Here is a 27,571-nt window from a genome sequence, read left to right on the forward strand (position 1 = left end):
TCATTAACGAGCTGTACATATATTTTATTAAAATCACACACACGCATCAATAAACTAAAATATTTAAAAATAAATAAATTATACTTATAATGAGTTTAATAAAGCTTCTGGTATTTTCAAGGAAATCCCTCTTATATTCATTTAAATATGATCATGGTCAAAGAACTTAATTTGCTGTCTTTTGTTGTGGATGTATAGAACGAAGAGATCAAAGTAAATATGTCATCAATCACTGAAAAAATACCTGAAAATGAGCTTTTTGGGTGGCGCTTACAATTGAAGAGCGAAGGAACTCAGGGATACAAGAAAAGACAAAATAGGGGCAGTGTTTCTAACAGGAACCGCACACGGGGCACTTGTTCTTGTTATGTCATAACACGTCCGATTAATAACACATCAAAGGGTTTACCTTGTTTGATAAACGTAGATCAAGACATTCTCGTCGCCGTTTTAGTTTCTTTTGTCCCTTTAATTCAACTTTTCGTTCATTACACTTCACGTGGACAAGGGGCAGTCTAGCCCCAGGCTGAGAGGTCCTTATTGGAATAAACATTGGATAAGGGGTTTGATTATCAGATTTTCCGATTTTTACAAGTTCGTAGATGGCGATAAAATCTACCAATATTGCATCAATATCGATACTATAATTAATATTTTATTGCATGTTTTTAAATAGGGTAATAAAACATTTACGATCCCGAAAACAATAAAATTGATAAACATACGATATAATCGCTTTGATTTTCTGTCAATAATCTGTTAAATTTGTCAAGTAAGCAACATGTTAATACGGATAAAAACTATCTACGCAAATACGAGAAAGTATGGGAATCTTTATTGTTATTAAGACATTTTGCTCCGAGCGCTGAATATACGAAATGAACAATTCGCCACGCCTCATTAACAAAAGGTTTATCACCTTTAGACAATATAAAGTAAATTAAATGCAAATCATTCATTTCAAGTTCGACTTACCTTTTAACCGCATGGAAATATAAACTAGATTTTATTTAACCTTAACTATACTGTGTCTTCATTTAAACCTCATATTTGTGGACAAATAATATTGGTAAGAGTTTACATAAATGTACAGTAAGACTCCAACCAGATCATTAGAAAATTAGACGAGTGTGTATTTTTAGATCACGTGACCGCTCAGAGGCGAACGATTGGTCGATGTAGAGAAAGATATGCTCAGTTGACTACCGTCATTGAAAACTTGGTTGATGGAAGTCTTTACATGAACAGTGGTTTAATGTTGAAATATGTTGGACTACTAATGAAATATTGCAGTGCTCATACATTTGTATAGTGTGTTGTTAAATGTGATAAGGGAACTGTTGGGTGAGTACCACAGCGCGATGAATTCTTTCTACGGGAGCGTAGTCCCGGCCCATATGCCCATGGGTGGGGGTCAGACTGAAACTTTTTATGGTCCGGAGGGGAAGGCGGCGGACATTTCTGGCTACCAGGCGCAACCTCAGAACATGTGTTACGACCATGAAGCAATGTACGGCGGAATGACGAACAGTTACCCGGGTTTCCACCAAAGTTACGAAAAGCTCGATCCCGGGCACCACGGGCGCGCGATGAACCTTTCCGGGAAGCAGTTTCCTGCGTACGGCAATAACGGATACTATTTTCATCATCAGAATTCGTCGAACAACATTTACAGCTCGTGCAATGTGAACACAAACAATAACGTGAACAGTCAATCCCCGACAGGGATCCCTAGCCATTACACTTCTACCGACCAGCGGCATATTCAAGACCGGTTAGGGAAATCAGAGTATCTAAAACACGAAGACAATTGTATACCTACACCGCCTCCTAATAATTTCTCTCCCCACGAACACAATTTTAATCATATAAACAATAACCCGTCGTCTCACCACGGACTATCGCCGACGGAAATGATGCATAATAATATAAACACAAGCCCGACGGGTATGCCGACGCATTGTAATGGAATGATGGGTAATCCGTACCCCTGGATGCGACAACTACCAGGTTTGCTACAAAAATTAACCCATAATCATGCATTATTTAACATCTAAAGTTATTACTATGCCGTATACTATTCGTACATATTCATACAAAAGGTCATCTTAATTTTTAAACATGCGTACATGGGGTTTTTGTTTAAAAAAACTCAAAGCATATCAATTTCTTTTGAAGGTTTATTTATTTTCAGTAATTCGAATCTATACGTAAGTGTTGAGGCGCGTCAGAAATAATCAACTGCAGTTTGAATACGCTTACAACATCCAGTAGAATGAAGTAGTTTTTATTGTTATTACGTCTATAAATAATATGAATTGCTGAGATAAACACACGTTTAACATACACAGTTGCTTTTAGGCACCATAAGTAACCGAAGTAAACATATTCATAAATAAGCATTAATATATTTCTCTTTTTTTAAATGCGTAGTTAAATAAATGAATTTCATTTTTTGAAAATATTGCATGTAAAATGAGGCCATCACAGTGACAAGATTAAAAATTATCTACAATAAAAGAGATTTAAATGTATTTTATTCTATGAGTTCTGGCTACTCAAGATGACATGATGGCATTAACCTTTTTTTAGATTTAAGTATTTTAAACGTTACTTTTATAAACAACAACAACAACAATAATAATAATAATAATAATAATAATAATAATAATAATAATAATAATAATAATAATAATAATAATAATAATAATAATAATAATCATAGCTATCAAAATATTCATAATACCATTTAATAAAGAATATAATTATAAAGAATATTAATTATTATTATTATTAATCATCATAACAATTATATTTTCATTTCATTTGTTATTATTATAATCATTTATTATTCTTAACATTATCATAGTCTAAATAAAATCTAAACATGAAAAAATACATATACTAATTATATTGTATGTACCAAAAATACATGTAAAAATATACTAATATTATATTATATATTCTTTAATTATTACAATAAATGTAAAGAAACATGATGGAGCATGTTCAGTAGAAAATAAAATATTGTGAATTGTTTGAGAGTTTCCAGTACAACGGCTGACATGGATATTTCCTTACATCGCCCTTTCAAAAAGTCCCGATCTCAGATAACAATTTTCACACAAATGTGACTGTAAGCTTTTGAAAATCAGTCAACGCAAACGATGAGGAATCGAGTGAACTCGTTAAATTGTCTTGTTAACTAAGGTTTATTATGTAAACTTCAGGTGTTTGTAATAAACTGTCTGGATTTTTTCAACAAATATTTATGTTTTTTAAAGTATTTAATATAAATCATGTGTCGTGTTCCTTTTCATTTAAATTTGAAAATAAGTAATTAATCCGTCATTTATTTTTTATAGTATGCATACATAATACAAAGTGAACAATAAATACATACAAAAGCAATAAAAAAATGTTATTTACCAGTTTTAAGTTAATGTTTGGGAAAAAAAGAGAACAATGTATTTAATATGATTTAAAATGCAGCATTTTTTAATACACGTCGCTCTTAAAAATCGTTATTCCCCCCAAAAAATTATTTTGGTTCTGACATACGTATTCTGTAAAGCTTTTGATTACATACATAATACATTTTCAATTAATTTTATCACGATCATATATTCACTTGATCTAGTTTTCTGTGTGAATACTTACATTTTTTAAACAATGGCCTACTTTTTGAAGTATATGTACGATATTTTGAAAAAAATTGTCACACTAAATATATTTCTTTTTAAAGCATTTATTAAAGAAAAGTACACTTCCAAAAATCTTCAGAAACGCGTTTTAATAAATCAAGAGATATGCTCAGACTGAGACCTGTTTTAAATTGTATTCACATAAAACACTATCAAGGATTATATGTATTGCTTCTGAAAGTAGAACAAATATAATTAACGCATTTACATGTTGCTTTTTTTGGCGCAATTACATTGTTCGCTCGAATACCGACTATGCAAATTGTGAAAGAGCGTTTATTAATTCATTTGCATACATTCTGTATTTTTCAAAGCTTTATATATCCTTTATTTCGCGGTCCCGCGCATATCACAAGTTACCGTTTAATATATTATTTTATTATAAGTATAATGACTTTCTTTGACATTTGTTTGAAACTGTTGTCTATTAAAATAATATTAAAGTCAACGTCGTATAGGTTAGCCGTTAATTTTTTCTTGATGCAAATATTCCGTCAAATCTTAATTACTTAATTACTACAATACAAATTTTGCCGGAATACAACTATCGCGTACACTATATTTACGCGCATTGGTATGTTGCCAAATTCTGTGGATTGTTTTGTTTTGAGAGCTACGCTCGCAAATTCACACGAGTCGGCGAAATACATTAAATAAAACATTTTGCCGATTGTTGTAGATTATAAAATGTCGGGGCAGCCAACGTATTGTAACAGTTTTGTTTACTTACTGACATTGATAGCAATGATGTGCAGAAGTATCTGGAGCACGTGGCCTGATTGAATTTGCGTCAAAACATTTTGATATCGCAACATAATCGTACGGTTTCATTTTACCTTACGTGCACGTCCAGATGTTCGAAAAAACAATCATGTGCTATGGACATTTTTGTTCAAAGGTGCTTAAAGTATCTAAGGTTTAATGTACTTACACGTTCGTGTTCATGTTTAGGTTTGGCTGCGATTTAAAACTGACTAATTATCATAATAAAGATGCTCCAATTATTTTAAATTGCATCAGATATGGTTTTCCTCTTTTTAAATATTGCATATTAAATTGACATGGCCTTTTTACTAAGTTAGCAGTACATCACGATTACATATTAAATGACATATTTTACTTCGCACATGAATATAAATATTGCGAACCTTATTTTTCATGATGCATCTTATGGTTATATGGTTGCATTATTTTAATATGATTTTAATGAGCATTGTTGCACGGTCGGGAATGAATTTTATCAGCAAATATTCCAAGGGAACAAAACTCATTCATCCGAATCAATATCATGACCAAAAATATGTAAAATTACTTTATGCACCTTCGAATTACAGAATCATATTTATGGAACATTTAAATGCCCCTATTAATTTTAATACAAAACATATTAATTTTAAAAGGTCTGACAATGTTATGCAAGAGAGTTACGATCATACGTTGAACGTCAAGAGCTAATGAACTGCCCTTCTCTAAGACCGCATTAATATATAATAAAAAACATTTTAAATATCAAACATATTTTAACCGGTACATTATCATCAGACAACTATGAATTCGTTGCCCTTTTGTCATGTGTCGAGGAAGTTTCGCGTTGTATTTGATTACGCTTCTTTCAAGTGCATTTCACGAAATGTAAATCAGATGATGGAGAAGTGTTGTTATCAAATTACGTGATTCACTCTGCGAGAATCCGCTAGATTTAAAAGCCATTACCGAATTTTGGATATTGCTGTTTCTGGCAATTCGATATTGTGACAGTCTGCACATTCCGAAATATGAGAATTCTAGCCCCTCTCTTAAAACTCTTGTCAAGGCAAACAGGTAACTTTTGTTTCTTTTTCTGATTCGAGTATTAAATAGAAATGCGTTCGGGGTCATTGTATGAGATTAAATAACTCCGACCCGCAATTTAGCAGAATTATGACCCATTTTTTAATCGAGAATTTTCGTTAAGGGTCGAGGATAACTTCACCATGTTACTGTTTCTTCTACAGGTTTTTTTCGCGGCCATTTGGGATCACTTTATCATAACTCTGACCTTCAATTTAGCCGAAATATGTCCCCTTGATTACAAAAAATCGTTGCAGATAAACGTAAACGCGCATTTGTTTTCTATATCATAGTTTCTATGAGATGTATTTAATTGAAGCTTCGCGCGTTTCTTTGGGGTCATTGTGATCAATGCACTCACAGATTGATACATTCCCTTTTTACAAGATTATAATGCCTAAATTTGTATGACGATTTTTCGATGCATTAAATACATAATAATTATCGGTCGTCAAAATAGTTAAGGAAAATTATTCACGCGTTTGGAAAGGTATTGTTTTAAAATTCAGAAAGGGAATATAATGCCTGCTGCATGTTTTAGTAAAATAATGTAGTATGTTTTCTTTAAAATACATATTCACGTTTCGCTATATACTAATATTACACATTTTTCGAAGTAGGCACATTTTCATAGCTATTGTCGCGGTATAAGGTTTCAAAATTTCACAACAAAGGTTTTAAGTTTAGTATGTCAGTACATAATATTTTAAGTGCATTGTTATCACTTGATAACTACGCCATAAGCTTTAAATGATACATTATAACAGTTAACACTCATAGTGTGTGCTGATTTTATTTCGATTTTATTTCATCGCCATCGTAAAATTGCTACCGTCGGCTGTCAACAGATTTGGGGAATATTGGGCATAAATCAAGAGCAAATCAAACGGCATAAACCCGCTCCGGAATATGTTTTCGCCCTTTAACCTGACATGTAAATCAGTTTTATGCCCTGAAACCGGACGTTGGGGCGATAAATCAGATCTGATTGGTCAGTCATCCGCTCCCTAAAACCCCTAGTCCTCCCTCCACAAAAAGAGAAAAATATGAACAAACATTTCTTTCTGAAGTCCATGAACCGTATTCAATCACACTTTTTTAGACTTAAAGGGGCCTTTTCACAGATTTTGGCATGTTTTGAAGTTTGTCAATAAATGCTTTATATTGATAAATGTAAACATTGGATTTAAAAAGCTTCAGTAAAAAATCAAGAATAAAATTTAAAAAAGAAAATAAAAGTATCCCGCAGCAGGGCTCGAACCAGTGACCACCGGAAACCTGGATTAAAAACTAGTAAAAACCAATAAGTACGCTCGGCCATTCTGCCAAGTATGTATGAAGGAAGTATTTTATACTTTATATAAGGAATCTTCGTAGTTTCACAAAATTAAACGACAACAGCAGAACTCTCGAAATTATTCAATCGTTTCGCGTTGCAACGCTTTATTATTTTCAGGTTTTTAAATCGTCAAAAGATGCATATAATGGCTATATTAGACCATGGTACCTGTTCAGTATTACTGTTTCCTCATAAATATCATAACTAAAACGAAAATTTGCGAATCTGAAACAACTTTTTTCAATTTTGTCCATTTACCAAAACGTGAAAAGATCCCTTTAAAACCTAAAATCGGGATGGTTACAAGCATATAAGCAAATAAATGGGCTGCTCTGTGAAAAAGGGGTTAAATGCATGTGCGTAAAGTGTCGTTCTAGATTAGCCTATGCAGTCCGCACTGGCTAATCAGGGACGACACTTTCCGCTTAAACTAGAATTTTGCTAACAAGATACTTTTTGTAACGAAAAATATAACAAAAGCGGAAAGTGTCGTCCCAGATTGGCCTGTGCGGACTGCACAGGCTAATCTGAGACGACACTTTACGCACATGCATTAAACTCCCTTTTCACAGAGAAAGGCCCAAATAGAATATATTTTGAAATTGAATATATGAAGGTGTATTTGATCTAAATAAATATCTGCCGCCTCATGCGAAAATGGGTCCTATAGCATATATGACCAGCGTACCTCCAAAAGACCATGATCTAAACTGACCACCATTAAGTCCGGCAAGGTTGCGTGGTCTCAATTGCAGACAGGGTAACTCCCGACCAGACATCGCGAATGCATAAGACCCATTTTCGCTATATGCAGGTTATGAATTGCCCATTCTCTCAACATAAATTAAATTTTGGCAGCTTAAATTTCATTTCAAACACTGGAATGTGCTGCAGATTTGTCCACCTCCTTGCAGCTCGATTAAAAAAATACTATGCAAGCATTTGCTTCGCAAGTCGTGTTTCTTTTTTTTTTGTTTCTGCACTTACTATGCACGTGATTCAGATATTGCTCAATTACAATGTATGACAACTTTACAGACGTTTACCGAAGACTATATTCTCATTGTTTCGTAACTTTTTTTAAACATGTTTATGAACGATGAAATTTAATGCATTCCTTGGCTTACAATTTTAAAAAAGGAAACATATCATATTAAAATTAGAATGAGTAGAATGAAATAACTCTAATTGACAAACGTGTATTGAGACAAAATGTAAAGTAATAATTTAAAGATACGTCAATTACTGAAAACATCCTTATCATAGCTTTTTTATCAGAGTTGTTCACACAAAAAAACTACATGCATTCCTGTTCATGAAGCCATTTAGGCAAGAGATTTCTTAATATTAGCCTCGCTCTATGAAAATGGGGTTTAATGCATATGCGTAGAGTGCTGTCCCAGCTTAGCCTGTGCTGTCCGCACGGGCTAATAAGGGACGAAGGTTTTCGCCGTAACAGGATTTTTGCTAAGAAGAGACTTTCTTGAAACGAAAAATATCATAAAAGAGGAAAGTGCTGCCCCTTATTAGCCTTTGTGTACTGCATTAGCTAATGTGGGACGCCATTTTACGCACATGCATTAAACCCCATTTTCACAGAGCGAGTCCCATATCTATTTATTGTGCATGAATTCGGAAACAATATTCCATTACTTAACTCTTAACCCATTTATGCCTAGCGTCCTGAAAAAAGGCCTTGGCAAACAGCGTAGAGTGTTTGCTTGAACGAAATTTTGTAAGAAGTCTTCTAAATATAGAAATAAATATACTAGACATCCCTAATTTTGGAAATAAATTGATCCAATTTAGAAGGATGGGAGAGTCCACTAGGCATAAATGTGTTAAATTAAATCGCGTTGTCCGTTTCTGTTCCACAGTACTATAAACAAGCCATTAAAAAGACGGTAAAATGAATAATTACAAATTATTTGACGCGCGTGAGACAATATATCTTACCACTTCTCTCGCGAAATAAAATGATGAATTTACATTGTTTCATTCATGGGTCATATTGTGTCGTGAATTTGTCTTTCTGTACTAACTTTTGAACTGTAATTTATTGAGCATGCAAGTTTCGCATTAAAATATGCAATTCATTCTATTTGTATATTGTGTGCAATTTAGTTGACTTAGTTTAAACCTATTTATTTTAGCTCGATTGCATCGAAAGCCTAAGTTGACTTGACATTTAAGATTCTCTCCATTTATTTCCAGTCGAGTATTAATTCTTAAATTTTCACGAGAGCATTAATAATCTTATCATCAAATTAACATCAATTGTTCACTGCCTTTTCTGCACTAAAACTTTCTTGCAATTTGGCACAATTATACTGATATATGTATGAATGAAATATTTATTACAAAATAAAAACTCAATTTAAAATAACACCCGTACAAATAACGGTTCCAATACTTTGGTCCATTTGAAATAATCTGCCCATGCACACTGCGTTTATGAACTATTTTTTGTAACTCACCGTTTAAATAATCCAAATATAATGAAATGCGTTTTCGGCAAATCTGACGATGGAATGTGCTTAGGACAGTCAAAACTTACAAAATAAAGAAATACACCGAGCGTAGTAAACTAATTTCACACTTAGGGACCAATTTTTACTCGACCGAAATAAGTTGATAAGTTGAGCTTGGGTTGTATTTCTTTGAAGCGGTAATCGATACGTAAAATGTAAAGTCCATGTGCCAAAATGAGCCATACTCGATTAGATTTGATATACTGTTTCGGTTGCAGAAATACACACAATAAAAAACAAAAAAGTCGCATTTTTAATATAGCACATAAGGAAAGAACATTCAGTTAAGGTTAGAAAAGCTTTTTTTTGGACACGTTTAACATGCATCACTCAGACAACCAACTGTTTAAAAAAGTGAAGTTTGCGTACAACCTCTAAGAACGTTCCGAGTGCTATATGATAATGAATGAAATTGCTACTTGATATCAAAGTTACTACGACAGTACTCAACTAAAAACAAAGTTTGACCCATTTATGCCTAGCGTCTAGAAAAAAGGCCTTGGCAAACAGCATAGACCCAGATGAGACGCCGCATTATGCGGCATCTCATCAGGGTCTGCGCTGTTTGCTTCAAACTATTTCTGTAATAAATATTCTCAATATAGAAATAAATATAATAGACATCCCTAGTTTTGAAAATAAATTAATCCAATTTAGAAGGATGGAAGAGTCCACTAGGCATAAATGGGTTAATTAAATGAACACGTGTTCTGGTATTTTTTCTATACACTATTACGTGCGTAAACGAATAGTGTTGAAACCATGTACGAACTTCAAAGACACGGGTTCAAAGGATTATGATCTACGCACATGTGATCGAGAATATGAGCTGACATGGGTGGACGAAATAAGCGCATATGTTCACTATATTCGGAAATGCATATTTAAATAAAGGTATCGCTTACAGTCTACACTTTATCAACTGTAACATGCATTACGGAAAGAAAAACAGTACGAAAAGAGTGTCTCATAATCGTTTTTACTACATCAACATTCTGATTTGGCCCCTTCCCAGCTTTGTCGTTTTACAAAATAACATATGAATCCTTCAAAAAAAAATAAAACAAACTGATTCTATTTGCATAATAACTGTCTAAATTCAGATGTTTATAACTACGTCAATCTACCATAACCCGTCGTGGTTACTCAACATTTCAAGATATAACAACTAAAACATTGAATAAGCTATAAACCTATAAACACTTACAATATATATGTAACACAGCGATGGGCGATAGTAGAAGGTGACATAACGGAACTAAACGGGCTTTGGGAACAGAACCTGCACGTAAATTTTATTGAAATACCACGATAAGGTCAATAATCCATCCCCACCGGAGATCATTTAACACCACTGTAGTGTTATCGATTAGACCGTCACATCAACGCGTTTTTTTTTACCTGACGCTCTTCCGACGACATGCAATCAAATTAAAAAGCCTTTTCCACACCGACGAAACACCGAGAATAGATTTTTGTTAGAGGAGAATAATTATACTCACAGACTCTGATGGGGACGTAAAAATTCTGCACAAAATATGCCAATTAATCGGATCAAAAGCATTCGCAGTTGCTTACAGCATGTGCAGAAATCAGGGCACATGCTATTGTATTGCATTATTTATAACTAGATTTTCTTTTAACCTGCATGACTTCGATGACCGAATTACAAAAAGTTGCAGTTTTAAAAATAATAAAACAAGAGCATGTACGCTTAAACAGTCATTCTCACTTCATGATAATCATTCATGTGACTTATATCCTTAGCTATACATTTTGACATTTGTATTACCGATTTTTAATCAAATACAATGTATGTGTATGACATGTTATAATGCTCGCTATTGAATATTGACAATCCATTTGGATCATGTATTTTATTAAAATGATAAACAAGTGTCGCGTTTTATGGGGGTGGGGGTGTTTGAAGGCATGTCAAAGTAGCAAGTCAATTAAATTTGTCAAAATTAAAAAAAAGTCGAATATTATGCAATAAATGAAACACAGATAAATTGGACGTCTTGGTTTTTTGGAGACACGAGACAACACGCATTTAAGTGCTTAGAACATTAATGTCAAATACTACGACTAGAAATGACATGTTCCTTGAATTTCACATTTCAATCCTCCCAGAACCAAAGCGTGTCTAGAACATAAACCTGGGTGACATAAATCAAATTTCACAAGGACACTCTGACCATAAGACCTCTGGGCGACATGATACCGGATGGTGAATTTTGATCTATAATGTATAGCCACGTAGATTCAAACGCATACTTTTCTTTATCTTACATCGATGATTACTGGTTAACATCATAAATTTTGTCCAAATCAAAGGCGAGGCGATTGTAAATCGTGTTGTAGCATACCGGTTATTAGATCGTAGAAATAATTTCACTGACTGCCCTCGGGTCAAGCGATGTTTTGTTCGCAAAGATAGTCGGCTTCCTTTTAACTGCTCATTGGACGGCTTTATGACCGTTTCACACTTTTTGCCAATTAAATGGTCAGTTTTTATGGAAAAATAGATAATTAAGGCAGTATTTAGTGAAAACAATAATGATAAGGGCGCTATAGTACAATGCTTTTAATGTCTTTCATTCATTTGCGGTAGTAGAAGAAAAGAAAATGGTAATGCTTGTTATTTAAATAGATTTTCTTGGAATGCGAGGGAAACACGGTGAAGATATAATTATGTTGTTTATCTACCGAATTATTTTGATGAAACGAATCGCCGTTTGAACATACTGGTTTTCTTATTTTATCTATATCAAGTATGCGATTTGAATTATATTACAAAATCATTACATTTCTTTTTGTGTTTATAACCGCGCAAACAAGAACAATATTAATTTATTAATCGGTGTAAACAGCACGATATAAAACAAATAAAAACAATTATTACTGACAATTAATAACATATTAATTTTTCTTTGATTAATGGTAAAACCACATTTGAACATACATGTTACATACAATATATTACACCAATAATATAATCACAATGGTTAGCTTAGATTTTTTTTATAAACTTTAAAACTATTTTTAAATGCATATTATTTATTAGGTTTTGCTTTTGAGAGCATTTATATGTATATTGTTCTTTTAAATCTTGCTCGCATTGAACAAAACTTTAAACATTAGTGGAATGGCATATAGGTTTATCTATTATTAAAAAATTGGTTAAAGGTTGTATTGATTTAACCCATTTATGCGTAGCGTCTAGAAAAAAGGCCTTTGCGAACAGCGTAGACCCAGATAAGACGCCGCATGATGCGGCGTCTCATCAGTGTCTGCGCTGTTTGCTTAAAGGAATCTCTGTAAGAAATATTCTAAATATAGAAATAAATATGCTAGACATCCCTGATTTTGAAAATAAATTGATCCAATTTAGAAGAATGGGAGAGTCCACTAGGCATAAATGGGTTAAAGAAACTACGATATGCTTCAACAAAACACCAGCACTGAAGACGATTTACCGACTACAAAAGTTTGTCATTGTTCGATGGTTCTTCTAACAAATTTGGAATGGTAATAACATTCAGAGAGTTCAAACAGAGGCCCTAGTGAATTAATGTTGAATATATGCATTCCGTTATTTTGATGTAAACAAATAGGATTAATAAAATGTAAAAATAAGTGATCAAATTATATTAACATAATGTATATGTTGTATATGGTATAACAAATGATAGATTTCTCCATTATAATAAAATAGTTATACACCTTAACAAAATATTGAATAAATTATGAAATCAAATTGTAATATTCCAAAACATAATTTCAAAAAAAATCCAGAACAGAGTTCCTGTAATGATATTAAACATCATTCAATAAATGTTCAGCGTATAATTTAAACATTTATCTATGACAAGCAATGAATTATTCGTTCATTCATCATCCATTGTACTTTAATGAGGATAAAACGTTTGTTGTTTATAATCAGAGAGAACGTCAAAGCCTGTCCCATTCGGTACAAACGGACATGAAATGATTTGATATTCTGTCGTTATTTATGTCTGCGTAATTGAAATAAAATAAAAGGAATATTCGATATACAAACATACACACATATAATAATAATAAAAATAAATAATAATAATAGTAATAATAATTATCATAATTATAAGTATTAGTATTAGTATTACTATTAGTATTAGTATTAGTATTAGTATTAGTATAAGTATTAGTATAAGTATTAGTATAAGTATTAGTAGAAGGAGGGAGGAAGGAAGAGAGAAGGTAGACGCGAGGGGGAGCAATAAGTAAGAAGTAAGGGAAGAAGAAGAATAGAAGAAGAAGAGAAGAAGAAGAATAAGAAGAATAAGAAGGAAGAGAAGTAATAGAACGAAGGATGAGGAGAGGAGGAGAGGAGGAGGAGTATGAGGAGCGAGATTATTAGTATTATAGTAGGAGGGAGGAGGAGGATATGATTAATAAGACTAATTAGTTATTATTATTAGTTATTGATCGATGATTAGTATGATTATTATTCATTATTATTATTTGATTATTATTAGTAATTATATTTTGTAAAGCTTATTCTATTATTTTCGTTTTTATTCTTGTTTATTAATATAAATAATTAATAATATCAAAATCCTTGAACAAAATCATCATTATCTTGTTTCAGCGGAGATCACCTACGAACAAAAGCGCACGCGGCAGACGTACACGCGTTACCAGACGTTGGAGTTGGAAAAAGAGTTCCATTATAACCGCTACCTTACCCGCCGGCGACGGATAGAGATCGCGCACATGCTCGGTCTCTCGGAGCGCCAGATAAAAATATGGTTCCAAAACCGGCGGATGAAGTGGAAAAAGGAAAACAATATCCCGAAACTGACTGGTCCGGACCGGTCCAAACCGGAAAATGACTCCGATAGACCACGTGAGATGACATCATCTTTACTTGATGACGTAGACGAAGCTTCGTGCTCCCCTTGAGGAAAAGTGGAAACAAATCGAAGCGGAGAACGCATGCGCCGAAGTAAGAAAATAACGTGAATTTGAAAAATATATTTGAAGACGACAATGCTAGAAAGCGTGAAAGTAAAGCGGATTTCAGTAGGGTTCTTTTTGTTAAGAATTACCGGATGTTAGTTTGTGATTACGGTTGTAGGCACTACAGGCGGAAATGACGTAATTGTACGCCACCATATAGTGTTAACAGCGCAACGCTGTTTCGGACAAGGGTAGGACAGTGGGCAAACCTTTACTGGCAACTATTCTTAAAAAGGTACTGCTGAATGTAAATTGCAATACGTGCGTGTTGGTCTAACTCAACTTTAGCCGCAAAAACAACAGTTAAAATGTATTTATTTTCATCAACTTACAGGCTTCACCCGCGGACAATTAGTATAGGTACGCATGTGATTGTTGCTTATAAGAAACGGGTGTTTGCCGTTATTGATTTTAGAGTTTGGAAGATGAATTTGAGTATCGAATCTGTTTCGATGCCAAACCATACTGGGCTATGTATGTCGGCTTTAATGTTGTCTCGAAATTCTCAGGGTACGGAAAATGCAGTTTTGTTTGTATGTACTGTGACATATTTATGTTTATCTTTCGAGTCTAGAACCACTATATGCTGTATGTGTGTGTTGTTACAGAATTTTTTTATTGAATCCCCGCAATTCAATTTACTGCCCTGATTTAATAAGCACGTGTATACATGTATTTAAATATTTGAATGACTGATTTCTTGTTTGAGTGAATGTTTTTACCCACATCTGGTCTTCACTGTTTAACGTTCACTATAAAATGGCACGTTTGACACGGTTTTGCTCTATATTTTCAATGAATACTCTATTGTGCAATTATGTAATGTTGAATTCAATGACACAACTTTATCTGATTATGTTTGATTTTAACTCACACAAAATAACACGCTTGAAAAATGTATGCATCTTTCAAACAATAACACACTTACTCTTTTTTACTAACTGTAATTATAATTAAAGTTATATTAATGAAGCGTAACCAAGGACAATATTTTGACTTATTTTGCTAATTATTAATAATATAATAAAATTATGAAGTAATTAAGACAATTTCAATTAACTCGAAATATTTTTATTATTTTAACAAAACTTGTATTTTTAACATCTTTCAAATATATATATTAGTTTATTTTTTTGATAAACAAGTTTGTTGCATATTTAATGTTGCTAAAATGAATGTTATTTTTTTTTAATAAAAATTTGATTATTTATTCCTTTAAAAAAGACTCATGTTAACTTAAAAACAAGAAAACAAACAATAACAAACACTACATTTTAATCTCTAAATCCCATTTTTTACACTTCCTGTACAAATAAAACAACATTTTTGGGGGGTTAATAAAATTATCAATATAATTAATTTAAAGCGGAAATATTTGTTATATTTGTTAAGTGATATACAACGGTCCTTGGTGAAAAGGGTCACATAAAAAAAAATACAATCATGGTTATTTTGTGTTTAGAAATTGTAACTTTGACATTTTTTACAACTTAAATGACGTAGATCATTGCGTAATCATAGCCATTTTAATATGATATGGAAAATGTGATCTGAACTTTTCCATTTGGTAAAATTTAAATTAAATTTTGCTAAGTCGTTCCTACCATTACCAGACTAGATATAAAACATCAACCTCCGCGCAGAGATTTGACGAGAACCAGCATAGCTGGATCGAATCCCTGCCTTCATACCATCCACGTGACGATAGCCGAGCCACGTGGTACAATTATTTTACTGTTGTTATTTTTACTTTTTTACTTGAGAAGTTTTCTTTTATATTTTAATCATGAACCTAAACTTATAAACTATTTTCAAAATATAAAAGAAAATGACACTACTTTTCAAAATACTTAAAGAACGAATAAAATCCTAAAATATGATAGAATTTTAATGTAATGGCATATATTGTAAATGAGATCAAGGAACGACAACTCTGCGTGGAGATTAATAAAACACGGGGATAGTTCTGGTAACTATTTAACATATCGTCTCCAATATTGGAATATTAGGTACCCATTATACCATTTATTACTGCAAGTTTCTTTGATTATTCACCTGAACATATGCGTTGTAATGTATGCATACAGGTATATTTCGAATATTTTTAATGCGTCATTATTTACATCGTGTAATATAATTATATTAGCAATGCTGTTGAAATTGTAATTAAATAAAATGTCAATAAAAAACAGAAATATCGCTATACTCCAGGTGTTCGTTTTCGCTTTAATTTAACCAAGCGTTGCCAACGAGGTCGATTGCATGTATGGTGTACAAGTTGTTGACGTTATTGGTGATGACGATGATTGGCTTGTTGATGAATAATGATGATGTTGATGAAGATTCTCCTCCTGCTGCTGCTGTTGATGGTGATGATGACATGATGATGACGATGAAATCATCATCATATAATTATGATGATGATGAAGCTGGTGAAGATGATGATGATAGTTATTGTAATGACACTGGTGATAATAATTGTTATAATTGTTATAATTATAATGAACCGAATGACAATTACCCGGTATGGTTGAGTCCATAACATTTTTAGCACAAATGAAAATATAATATTCCAATAGATCAACGTGAAAGTTACACCACTCATTTTTATAGCATAGATCATTGTAAGTCGATCGTGTGGGTGAAAACTAATGGAGTTCGCAAGTTGGGTGCAGAAAATGCCTTCTGCGGATCAATACAAATGGAAAAGAGACAATTGTATCATTAAATATTCATGCCTGTTGAATTCGATATCCGTGTAATCTTGGGAATAGTATAGCATTGTTTTGGTTTACTCCCGATTGTCCTACATTTTTATTTTAAGAGTAAAAAATCGATAACGGAAAAGACAGGTAAGTCGCATATCTGGGGCTCGAAAAGGGGTATTTATTTCGTGTATTTATTTGATTAAATTAACATAACATAAACACAAAAGTGTTTCTCGATAAATATTTTTATTCTCTTCCATTAGAGGGAATATAGACACACTTTATTAACATTTTATATTTAATCACCAATCGATTTAATACCTATAAAATGCAATATGAATGTATTAAAAAAATCAGACAATCTCAGGTAATTTGTTTATTTAACAATCACCATTTATTCTTAATATTTCGATTCAAAGCATCAAACGTTCAATCCGTTATTTAATCTCCCCTCTGAATAAAGATTCTGTATACTTTAATTCGAATGGCATACTAACAATACTTCGCATGTTGTAAGATCAATGAGTATACAAGTATACATACTTAGTACAAATCTGAATCCGTCAAGCAAAATGCTCATCCCTTCGTGTTTATAAGTAAATACAGCAACGTGGAATTTTGAAAAAAGTGAAGTTAGGTTAATTTGTTAATAACGCATGGATATATATTAATGCATGTTTGAGATGTTCGACTGTTATTTAATTATATAAAATAACAGTTTTTATTTATCTTATTTTTTAAATTTATATTGTATTTATGTTACAGCAGACAAACAATAGATAATCATCGTTTTATACTTTGATCGTAGTTAATCATAATAAATCCTAGACATGATATTTTTTATACTTGTATTACCCATCTTACGCCTCTTCACACCTATTTGTACGGTGTATTGAATTTCTAAATGTGGGACAATCGGGACGACACCATTGTTTTGTTCTGAAGCACAATTAAAGTTAACACATTTATCATTATAAATTCGTCAAGAAGTACAGTGATATGTTTAATAAAAAGCATGTTTTCAAACTCAATTCCACATCACCTCATGGTTTGAAATGTGTGTCTTTGTCTCAAAAAATTACATCATAATAAAACAAAATTGTTATTATTTTTAATTGTATTTTGTTAATTATGGAATTGTGATATGCAAATTACTGCACACTTTGAATTTTTTTTCAACATTTTCAAAAATAATTATTCATTATGAAAATATTGATTCTAGATCTTACTCAAACTAATTACCAATAGTTTTCTTGTATATGCTGATGATGTAAACAATATTTATATTAAAACATTTTCTCAATGGATATCTTACTGAGCACAACACACAATTTGTTTCTGTAGTTTCGAGACACACGACAGCCGCCGGTGCCTATGTGTAAAATTGAGTAAGTACACATGGTTCTTACCAAGCGCCTATATAATATATTAAATTCGTAACCAGCGTTCGAACCTAAACATTATTAAATGTATCTCTTACAAACGAAATTATTGTAAGAATGCTAAAAATAATGTACGTGAATTAGAACTGATGTTTTTTTAATATATCGAATAGATCTTCGATAGACCGCGGTTCAATTGTTCACGGATCGTTTATAATCGTGCTTACTTATTTTAATGATACGTTTCATTAATGGACTTAATCATAGGTAAGCATTTTATTTAGTATATAATTTTCGCAATACCAGCACCAATAACAAGGACATTAACAACAACACGACAACATTCATTCAACAATAAACTGTCATGTATATACAAGGTTTAAACCAACTTGAAGATTATATTTCAACACACAAATAACGTGTTGGGTAATTTCTTATTTTCTTTTGACGAAATGAAGAACGAATATCGCTTTCTACAATATGAATTTAATTAGCGGAGATGGTCGCTATGCAATAGAGAATAATCCATTGATTGAAAACCAAAATGCTGCACAGACAAAACATGTGATTTATTTAAACAAACGACGTCATACAAGCTTTAAAAATGCATACGTGGTTGTTTATTATTACAGAAAAATCTTAATACATACATAAAAAAATAGATACCTATGCGTATTGTTTATTTAGTGCATTTGAAAAATCCAGCATATTATGCAATAATGTATTTATAAATGTATAATATAGACTATATTTCAATAAATATAATAGATAAAAATAAATAGATATAAATAAATATAAAACGTTATTTAACCCATTTATGCCTAGCGTCTAGAAAAAAGGACATGGCAAACAGCATAGACCAAGATGAGACGCCGTTTGATGCGGCGTCTCATCAGGGTCTGCGCTGTTTGATTACAGGAATTTTTGTGAGAAATATTCTAAATATAGAAATAAATATACTAGACATCCCTAATTTTGGAAATAAATTGAACCAATCTAGAAGGATGTGAGAGTCCACTAGGAATAAATGGGTTAACAACGAGTCACTTGAAAAATGTTAGAAGTGTATTTATATTTTGGGATCTGTCAATTATAATTGAACAAAACGTCCAAAAAGAAATAAATAAATAAAGTATGCATCATACGTATTTTGAAAGAGCAATAATGATAATATAAATATTATTTGCATCGCGCTAATAAAGGGGCAATACATATTAATAAAACGTCAACTTGTACAAAAATGTATCGCAATAAAATGTTGTTCGATTTTTATAAATTTTAAATATTAAGCCGATAAAATCCGTATACATAATCTTAATTTTCATTTGCATTGTTTTGTGTTGATATTCCACTTCAAGTGCATTTTATCACAAACCAAATATAAAGCTTGATGATACACATCATAACGTGTTTCTTTAATTGATTTACATTTCGTACTGTATTGTTCAAGCAAACACGCGATCAGGCATGTTTTAAAACGCGTTTCCTGTAATGCAATTTTTATACAAAATATTGGTAGTAATAACTATACAAGGAAAGGCTCACGAATACACACGTTTATGTACCCAAAATGAATTTCTCCAACTTCTCACACCGTTTACCTCCCTTATATGCACACTTTAGAGACTGTCAGCATAATTTGGTAAGTAAAGTCCTATTGATCCCGAAGGGTACAGTTTTCTTGAACAATTTTTGGTTATCATTAATAATATGCTTATTTCAGTCGTCAATATAATTGACGTAAACTTAACAATAAACACTCACAAAAGTAATAATAGAAAACCTATTATTTAAACAATAATTCCTAATTGTATTTTATTGTTAAGGTAGAAATGAAATTGCATAGCTATATTCAGAGTCTGTGCGTAGCTTGGAATTTATTAACATAGACCTGGTACCAGCGAGTTAACGAAACTATAAAATACAACTACCGGTATTCCCCGCGATTTTCAGTATAGATAACTCTGTTATCACAAGCCGTATGACATTTTTGAGTTGCGTCTCTTTAAAAAAAATCGAACTAAAATAGCAGTGATAGGTTTATTTTGTATTTTTCCAGGACCACAAGGGAAACGACGACTTAAAAAATATTCTTGGTATTAGGAAACACTACGTTGGTACTTTTGGGGCCCACTTGGGTCTTACTTCTTTTACTTAACATGTGTATGGTAAATGCATATTGTTTTATTAATGTTTTGACTAACTGTTTAATGTGAACCGTACCATGATTAATGACTACGCCGAATACAATGGCTATAGAAACAGACAGGAAGGAAAATAGTGCCAATTCATTGTTTAAATGCGGTATTTATAAGGAGACTTTTCACCAAATTTTTTGTTAAAGATCCACATGCTAATTAAGGTCGTATAACTATAACCCTTATGTAGTTAGCCTTACCAAGCAGTCTATAATGGACCAGATGTTAGGAACAATTTATCAAAATTTCTGACGCTTTCATATGCGTACACATTAAAATGCATTGCTCATGGCTATGGTATCAGCGATATCTGACGATGTGAGTGTACCACAAAAGTTCATTGCCTGATAGCCCATTGATTAAAAAGTGATCAGTGACACAAACCTCTAGTATATTAAATAAACAGAAAGACAAACAGACAGACAGACAGACAGACAGACAGACACACAGAAAGATAGACAGACGGACAGACAAACAGACGGACACACACACAGACAGACACACACACACACAGACAGACAGACACTCAGACACATTGACACACAGACAGACACACACACACACACACTGACAGACACACACACACAGGCAGGCAGACATACACACTGACAGACACACAGGCAGACACACAGACAGACAGACAGACAGACACACGCACAGACACACACACACACACACACAGACCGACAGACCGACAGACCGACAGACCGACAGACAGACAGACAGACAGACAGACAGACAGACAGACAGACAGACAGACAGACAGACAGACAGACAGACAGACAGACAGACAGACAGACAGACAGACAGACAGACAGACAGGCAGGCAAGCAGACAGACAGACAGACAGACAGACAGACAGACAGACAGACAGACAGACAGACAGACCGACAGACCGACAGACCGACAGACAGACAGACAGACAGACAGACAGACAGACAGACAGACAGACAGACAATCAGACAGATAAAGACAAACACTAAGTCAAACACATTGAAATATGAAAAGACACGCATAGCGAGAGAAAGATAGAGATACAGACAGACACACAGACAAACAGGCACGCAGAAAAACACGCAAACAGACTTAATGATTGATATTTGAATAGATGAAAACCAGATAAATTAACACGTTGATAGTTGACTTGATTAACGATAACGTTTGTATCTATATCAAACTAACTTATCATTCTGTTGTAAAACATTTTACAAAGGCAGCAAAATGTTGCATTCATTTTCCATAAGTAACAAATTCGCATAATAACTCATTTTTTCATAACTCTGTTTTGACATAATCACTCACAATTGTACTGCAAGTGTTTATTTTGCAACATGATTCACAAATGAAAAATGTGTGGAATGATTCCCGTTTGTGTAAATCAGATGTCAGTAACCACTGTGTGTAAATTGTCTTGCATTTTGCAGACAAATATTACTCATTTGTTATCACTTCTATGATAAGCTTATGGCTAAGAATACATTTTACCAACGGTAAGCTTGTTCTGACAGATATATTAATATATTTATAAAAGTTTGCGACGCTGTGATAAATCTTTCCTGTATTGTTTGTGTAACTTATGAATTAGTTATTGTTGGAGTTTGTTGGTGAATGAACTGTTTTCTACTGTGCAAAAAAATACAATCACATGCATGAACAAAACTTTGTATTAAATTACTGAAAATAAAGTAAATAAATAATGTATAGATATATGCAGTGTCGATATTATTCCACTGTCCTTTCCTATAAAAATGTTGAACTGAACACATTTCTTCGTTATACACATGCGTTTTGATTCATCGCATTTTTCCAGGGAAAGCAACCCCGTGTTGAGACAGTTAAATGTTTTCACATTTGCCTCCCTTTGACTGACACTTACACGGACATCCACCGGAGTTATCGTTCCTGCAAGCTTTAGTACGCCACTACCTGCAACAACGTATTTTAGGGCGTGTTAAGAACCTTGTCTGAGGTGAAATATTGTCTGTATTATAACTAATGATCATGTTAAGATACCGAAAACTACTAACCATAGCAATTCCAAAATCCTTATAGAATATTTCGTTAACACAATTTTAGATTGTCGAGGTTTGTAACTAACAAAATATGTATTCCCTGTCATATTTATTGCGAAATAGTTAATTGTGAAGTTCTGATTTGAAGCAGTAATGTATTCCATATTTCTTATTTATTAAAACATATTTTACCATATTTTGTTCGCGGGAAAAAATACACAGAATACCGATGCCAACAATTACTTGGATCAACCTAGTTTGCTCTAACAGAGACGTAGATAATCTACGTCTCTGGCTCTAACGATGCATATACTTATTTGATCAAAAATAGCAATACTTACTTAACTTTACATGTCTATAAACATACCTACGCGCTTCTAAAAAAACTGGATAACCATGAAAAATAAATAGAAACGTTAAAAATGACAAATTAATTAAATTATGTCTTTATGTATTACTATATCTTGGTATAATAAATTTGAAAACATGTTATCTCATGATTTTCTTCCTTGCAATCGTTGTACCTGATGGATCTACAATTGAACATTCGCAATTCTTTTTTCTCGGGTGTATGAAAATGAATTCACTTAATCATTCTCTATTCATATGTTTGCAACGTGTAGGTTTTGGGTATTTGCCATTTTGACACCCGCATTTATCTAGGATCGATTGAGCCAAATCAATGATCAGTTGATGCACGTGAGTCCCGACGTTGTCGTAGTCATGGTGATATGCGGTAATTATCTCCCTTGCATCGTCACCAGCGTGTATTTCATCGAAGTTGGCGCCTGGCAACGAAGATGACAAAGATAAAACTGCAAACGTGTTTAGGTGGAAATCTAAACAAAATCTAGGTCATTGGACGATCGGTTTCTTAATTTATAAAACGCAGGTTGTTTGGAAAACCTTGTTGCTTATGATAATCTTTCGGTTTGGGCGCATCCTTAAAGCGTCGGACAAGTCAAGAGTTCGCTCCGGTAAATATACGAAAAGCAACCATAGGGCTCATGGCCCGTATTTACCAAGTGCAGATGGGAAACAAATAACCTAAGTTTTAAAGGTTGCCATACTTTTTTGCTGTTTTCCTTAAATTTGAGGGACTTAAGTAAAAAAAATCCTCACCTTGCATATACCCCTAAAAACGTTTAAAACTCAAATTTGTTCGTTCAATTTCACATCTTAATTCACTGTTAACATACATCATCATTATATACCGTCCTGTCCAATTATATTGTCTCACTCATACTGCAGTTATAGAGAACGTATTTTATAACTTAAATGCATTATGTTCATGTATATTATATGCATGATAATTATTCTATTTGACGAGTTTGATTGTGGGGTTGTTATGATATACAGATGGCTCCCCCTTTCTTTTGTTTGTTTTATGTTATTTGAATATCATTTACTTATTGTCTTGTTCGTTTTCTTTGATTGAACACTTTGTATCATTTATGTTCATTTAATGTTATTCTGTAATATGTATAAACGATTGCTTTTTGATCGATTTGCATTTTCAATTCTTACGCTTTAATGCTTTCGACTTCTGTGCGTTTGCATAGTTCGTTGTTGTCGTCATTTGTTAATTGTGAAAATTTGATCGCTGGTATTTTAAAGCCATTGCGAATTTTTTAGTTACTCGTATTAGGGACACAACACTTTTTAACGAACGCATTTTTTAAGCACTGCTTCCATCGCTTATGTGACATTTCTTGGTATAAAACTTCTGAAGCCGGGACATTTCTTCGTATTACATTGCTGCCGCGGTGACATTTTTTCGTATGCACTTGCTCCGCGGTGACATTTCTTCGTATGCACTACTGTCGCTGTGTTTTTTGTTCGTATGACACTACTTCCGCGTTGTTATTTCTTCGTATGACACTACTGCCGCAGTGACATTTCTTCAAACGCACCACTGCCGCGGTGACATTTATTCATATTCAATACTGCCGCTGTAATATCATGTGTATGGCAATACTGCCGCTTTTGTTTTGAATGTTACTACTTCCGCCGTGATATTTCTGGTATGACACTTCTGCCTGGTGACATTTCCTCATATGGTACAACTGCCGCGATAATATTACTTCGTATGAAACTACTGCCGCTGTGCCATTTCAACGTATGTCACTTCTGTCGTGGTTACATTTATTTGTATGGCACAACTGCCTCGTTGACATTTCTTCGTATGGCATTACTACCGCATTGATATTTCGCCATATTACACTTCTACCGCTGTGACTTCTCTCCATATGACATTACTGCAGCGGCGACATTCTTAGTATATATATATATATATTTTTATTATAGTCTCATCAATGTACACAGTATATAATCACATACATAACACAGTTAAAATACAGTACATTGCCAATCTGAAAAGATTTACAAGAGACTTTTAATGTTAACATGACAAACTTAGAATCACCATAAGATAATCATGATCCATAGACTATACTCTATGTACACTTAATACAAATAAGATCTAAAAGATCCTTGTTAATCGGGTAATTAAAATCTGCCTTAAGAAGGAATGTTATAACACATTATCAAAATGGGTATAAATTAATGGGCAGTGTTTGATCAGATTTTAACACAATTTGGTTTACAAGGGAACTTTAAAATGGAGCTTAACAATTTGACTGGTAAAACAATTGCCATATATGTACTAAAACATGAATCTAGGAATTTAAAAACTAAAATATGTCAAATATCAAATTTGTTAGGTTTTCAAGTGTTTAAAACAATTTTCAAATATGCATTAAACATGTATCTAGGATTTTTAAAACTAAAATATGTCTAACATAAAATTTGTTGGTTTTCAAGTATTTACACTATAATACATTTATTACACTACAAATTGTTATTGTACAATACCAGTTTTCTTTTGTTCAGTATGTTGAAGCAGGTTTTGGCACTATAAAAAGCTATGTCTGAATTAGATAGTAAAAATCCTATTTTATCAGCATCCGATAAGGTTACAAAATGTGCTACTAATTCTTCTGCCTTTTGTAACAAATCACATCTAATAGTTTCATATAGAGAACAATGTAACAACACATGCGTCTCATCTTCAATAGTATCTGGGCAATGAAAACAGACTCTTTGCTCAACTGGCAAACCATTGTATCTTCCTAACTCAATACCAATTTGCGCAGTTCCACTGCGGAATTTTGCAATAGCTCCCCTGTATGACTTATTAAAAATAGTGCGACAATAGCCTTCAGTTTCATAAGTTTGTTTGAACGTTCTATATAATCTTAGTTTGTTACGACCATTTCCATTTCTAGCAGATTCACGATTAACATCATTTAACCACTCTTGCTTAAAACTGTCTATTATTTTAGGTAGTACAGAAGCATAAATATCATGTTTTTGTATAGGTATATTAATATTACAAAACCTTTCCAAGTTATAATCTTTAAACATTTTAAAAACTTTAAAATTCCAATTTTTACATGTACTTCTTGCAACATTATTGGCCCATACAAATATCTTCCTATTCAATCTACTATGACTCATACAGCTAAATCTACACCAACTGGCTAATACACTTTTCCAACAATTGTAAGTTATAGGCTTCCAGCCAACATCTCCTAAAACTGCAGCATTTGGGGTATATTTCCCAACATTCAAGAAGTAGCGAGCAGCTCTATTCTGCACTTCACTTATACAGGAGAAATTTTCACAACCCCATATGGAAGAAGCATATGTAATTACTGGAACAACTGTTGACTCGTACAATTTTGAAAAAGCTTCATACGGAATACCCCCATATGTCTTTGTTTTAGCGATCAACATTCCTAAAGCTCTATTAGCAGATTCAGCAACAGTTCTTGCAGAAATAGAATAATCTAAGTGCTCAGTTAACACAAGACCAAGATATTTATATTGTGTTACATAGTTAAGTTGATTGCCACCAATTTTAAACACAAAGTTTGAACGTTCTACACATGGATTACGAAAGTGTACAATATTTGATTTTGCAGGATTTACATTCATGCTGTTTGAAGAGCACCATGTATTAAGAATATTTAACATATTTTGTAAGTCATGCTCATTCTCGGCAATAAGTACTATATCATCCGCATAAAGGAGAATTGATACATTTTCGCCATCGATATCCACTCCTTTACCAGCAGCCTTCAGTTTTAAAGCAAGATCATTTATGTATAGATTGAATAGTAATGGCGACAACGAACAACCCTGCTTTAAGCCAGTTTAAACAGTAAACCAATCAGTGTTAAAGCCATTTAATTTAACAGAATACATAACATTTTGATAAATAGATTTTACAGCATTTATTAACTTACAATGGAAACCAAGTTTTGACAATTTTACAAATAGTAATTCTCTATTAATGGAATCGAACGCCTTTCTGAAATCAATAAAGGCATAGTATGTTGATAAACGGCGTTTTTTTCGACCATCAATTATACTTGTAAGCGACTGAATGTGGTCAACAGTACTACGACCACTTCTAAAACCGTTTTGCACTTCGTATAAAATACCTCTATTTGTACAAAAAGAATTCAACCGTTTGTTAACTAATGAACAATAAATCTTATACACAGCCGGTGTTATAGCTATACCACGGTGTGACATTGGGTCAGTAGGGTTACTAGTTGATGATTTAGGTATTGGCTTGATAAAAGTTTTGTTCCATATCATTGGCAAAGTACCAGTTTGAAAACATTTATTATAAAGTTTATGTAAAAAGGAAATTACAAAATTATTTTTCAAAACCTCACCAGGTAGTTCATCCACACCAATGGCTCTATTACGCTTTATGTCAAAAACTGCCATCCTAACATCATCTATTGTAAAATCTTGGATAAAAATACTATTATCAACATCAGGTTCTAT

The 27,571-nt window shown here is 32.9% G+C and overlaps 1 protein-coding gene across 1 annotated transcript; it reads left to right on the forward strand.

The window, feature by feature from the left end:
• Positions 1 to 1,361: 1,361 nt before the first annotated feature.
• LOC127859600 (homeobox protein Hox-B7-B-like) lies at positions 1,362 to 14,492 on the forward strand. The gene is made up of 2 exons (XM_052397099.1): positions 1,362 to 2,010; positions 14,038 to 14,492. Exons 1-2 carry the CDS (start codon positions 1,362 to 1,364, stop codon positions 14,349 to 14,351), a joined length of 963 nt encoding a protein of 320 aa, XP_052253059.1. The 3' UTR covers positions 14,352 to 14,492.
• The last annotated feature ends 13,079 nt before the right edge of the window (positions 14,493 to 27,571 follow it).

The sequence above is a fragment of the Dreissena polymorpha genome, chromosome 15 (assembly GCF_020536995.1).
Source record: "Dreissena polymorpha isolate Duluth1 chromosome 15, UMN_Dpol_1.0, whole genome shotgun sequence".
In the NCBI taxonomy this organism is placed as follows: domain Eukaryota; kingdom Metazoa; phylum Mollusca; class Bivalvia; order Myida; family Dreissenidae; genus Dreissena; species Dreissena polymorpha.

Coding starts and splice junctions, on each gene's coding strand:
- LOC127859600 (XM_052397099.1), top strand. CDS start 1,362: ATGAATTCTTTCTACGGGAGCGTAGTCCCGGCCCATATGCCCATGGGT. Junction 2,011..14,037: donor CTGGATGCGACAACTACCAG/GTTTGCTACAAA, acceptor ATCTTGTTTCAG/CGGAGATCACCTACGAACAA.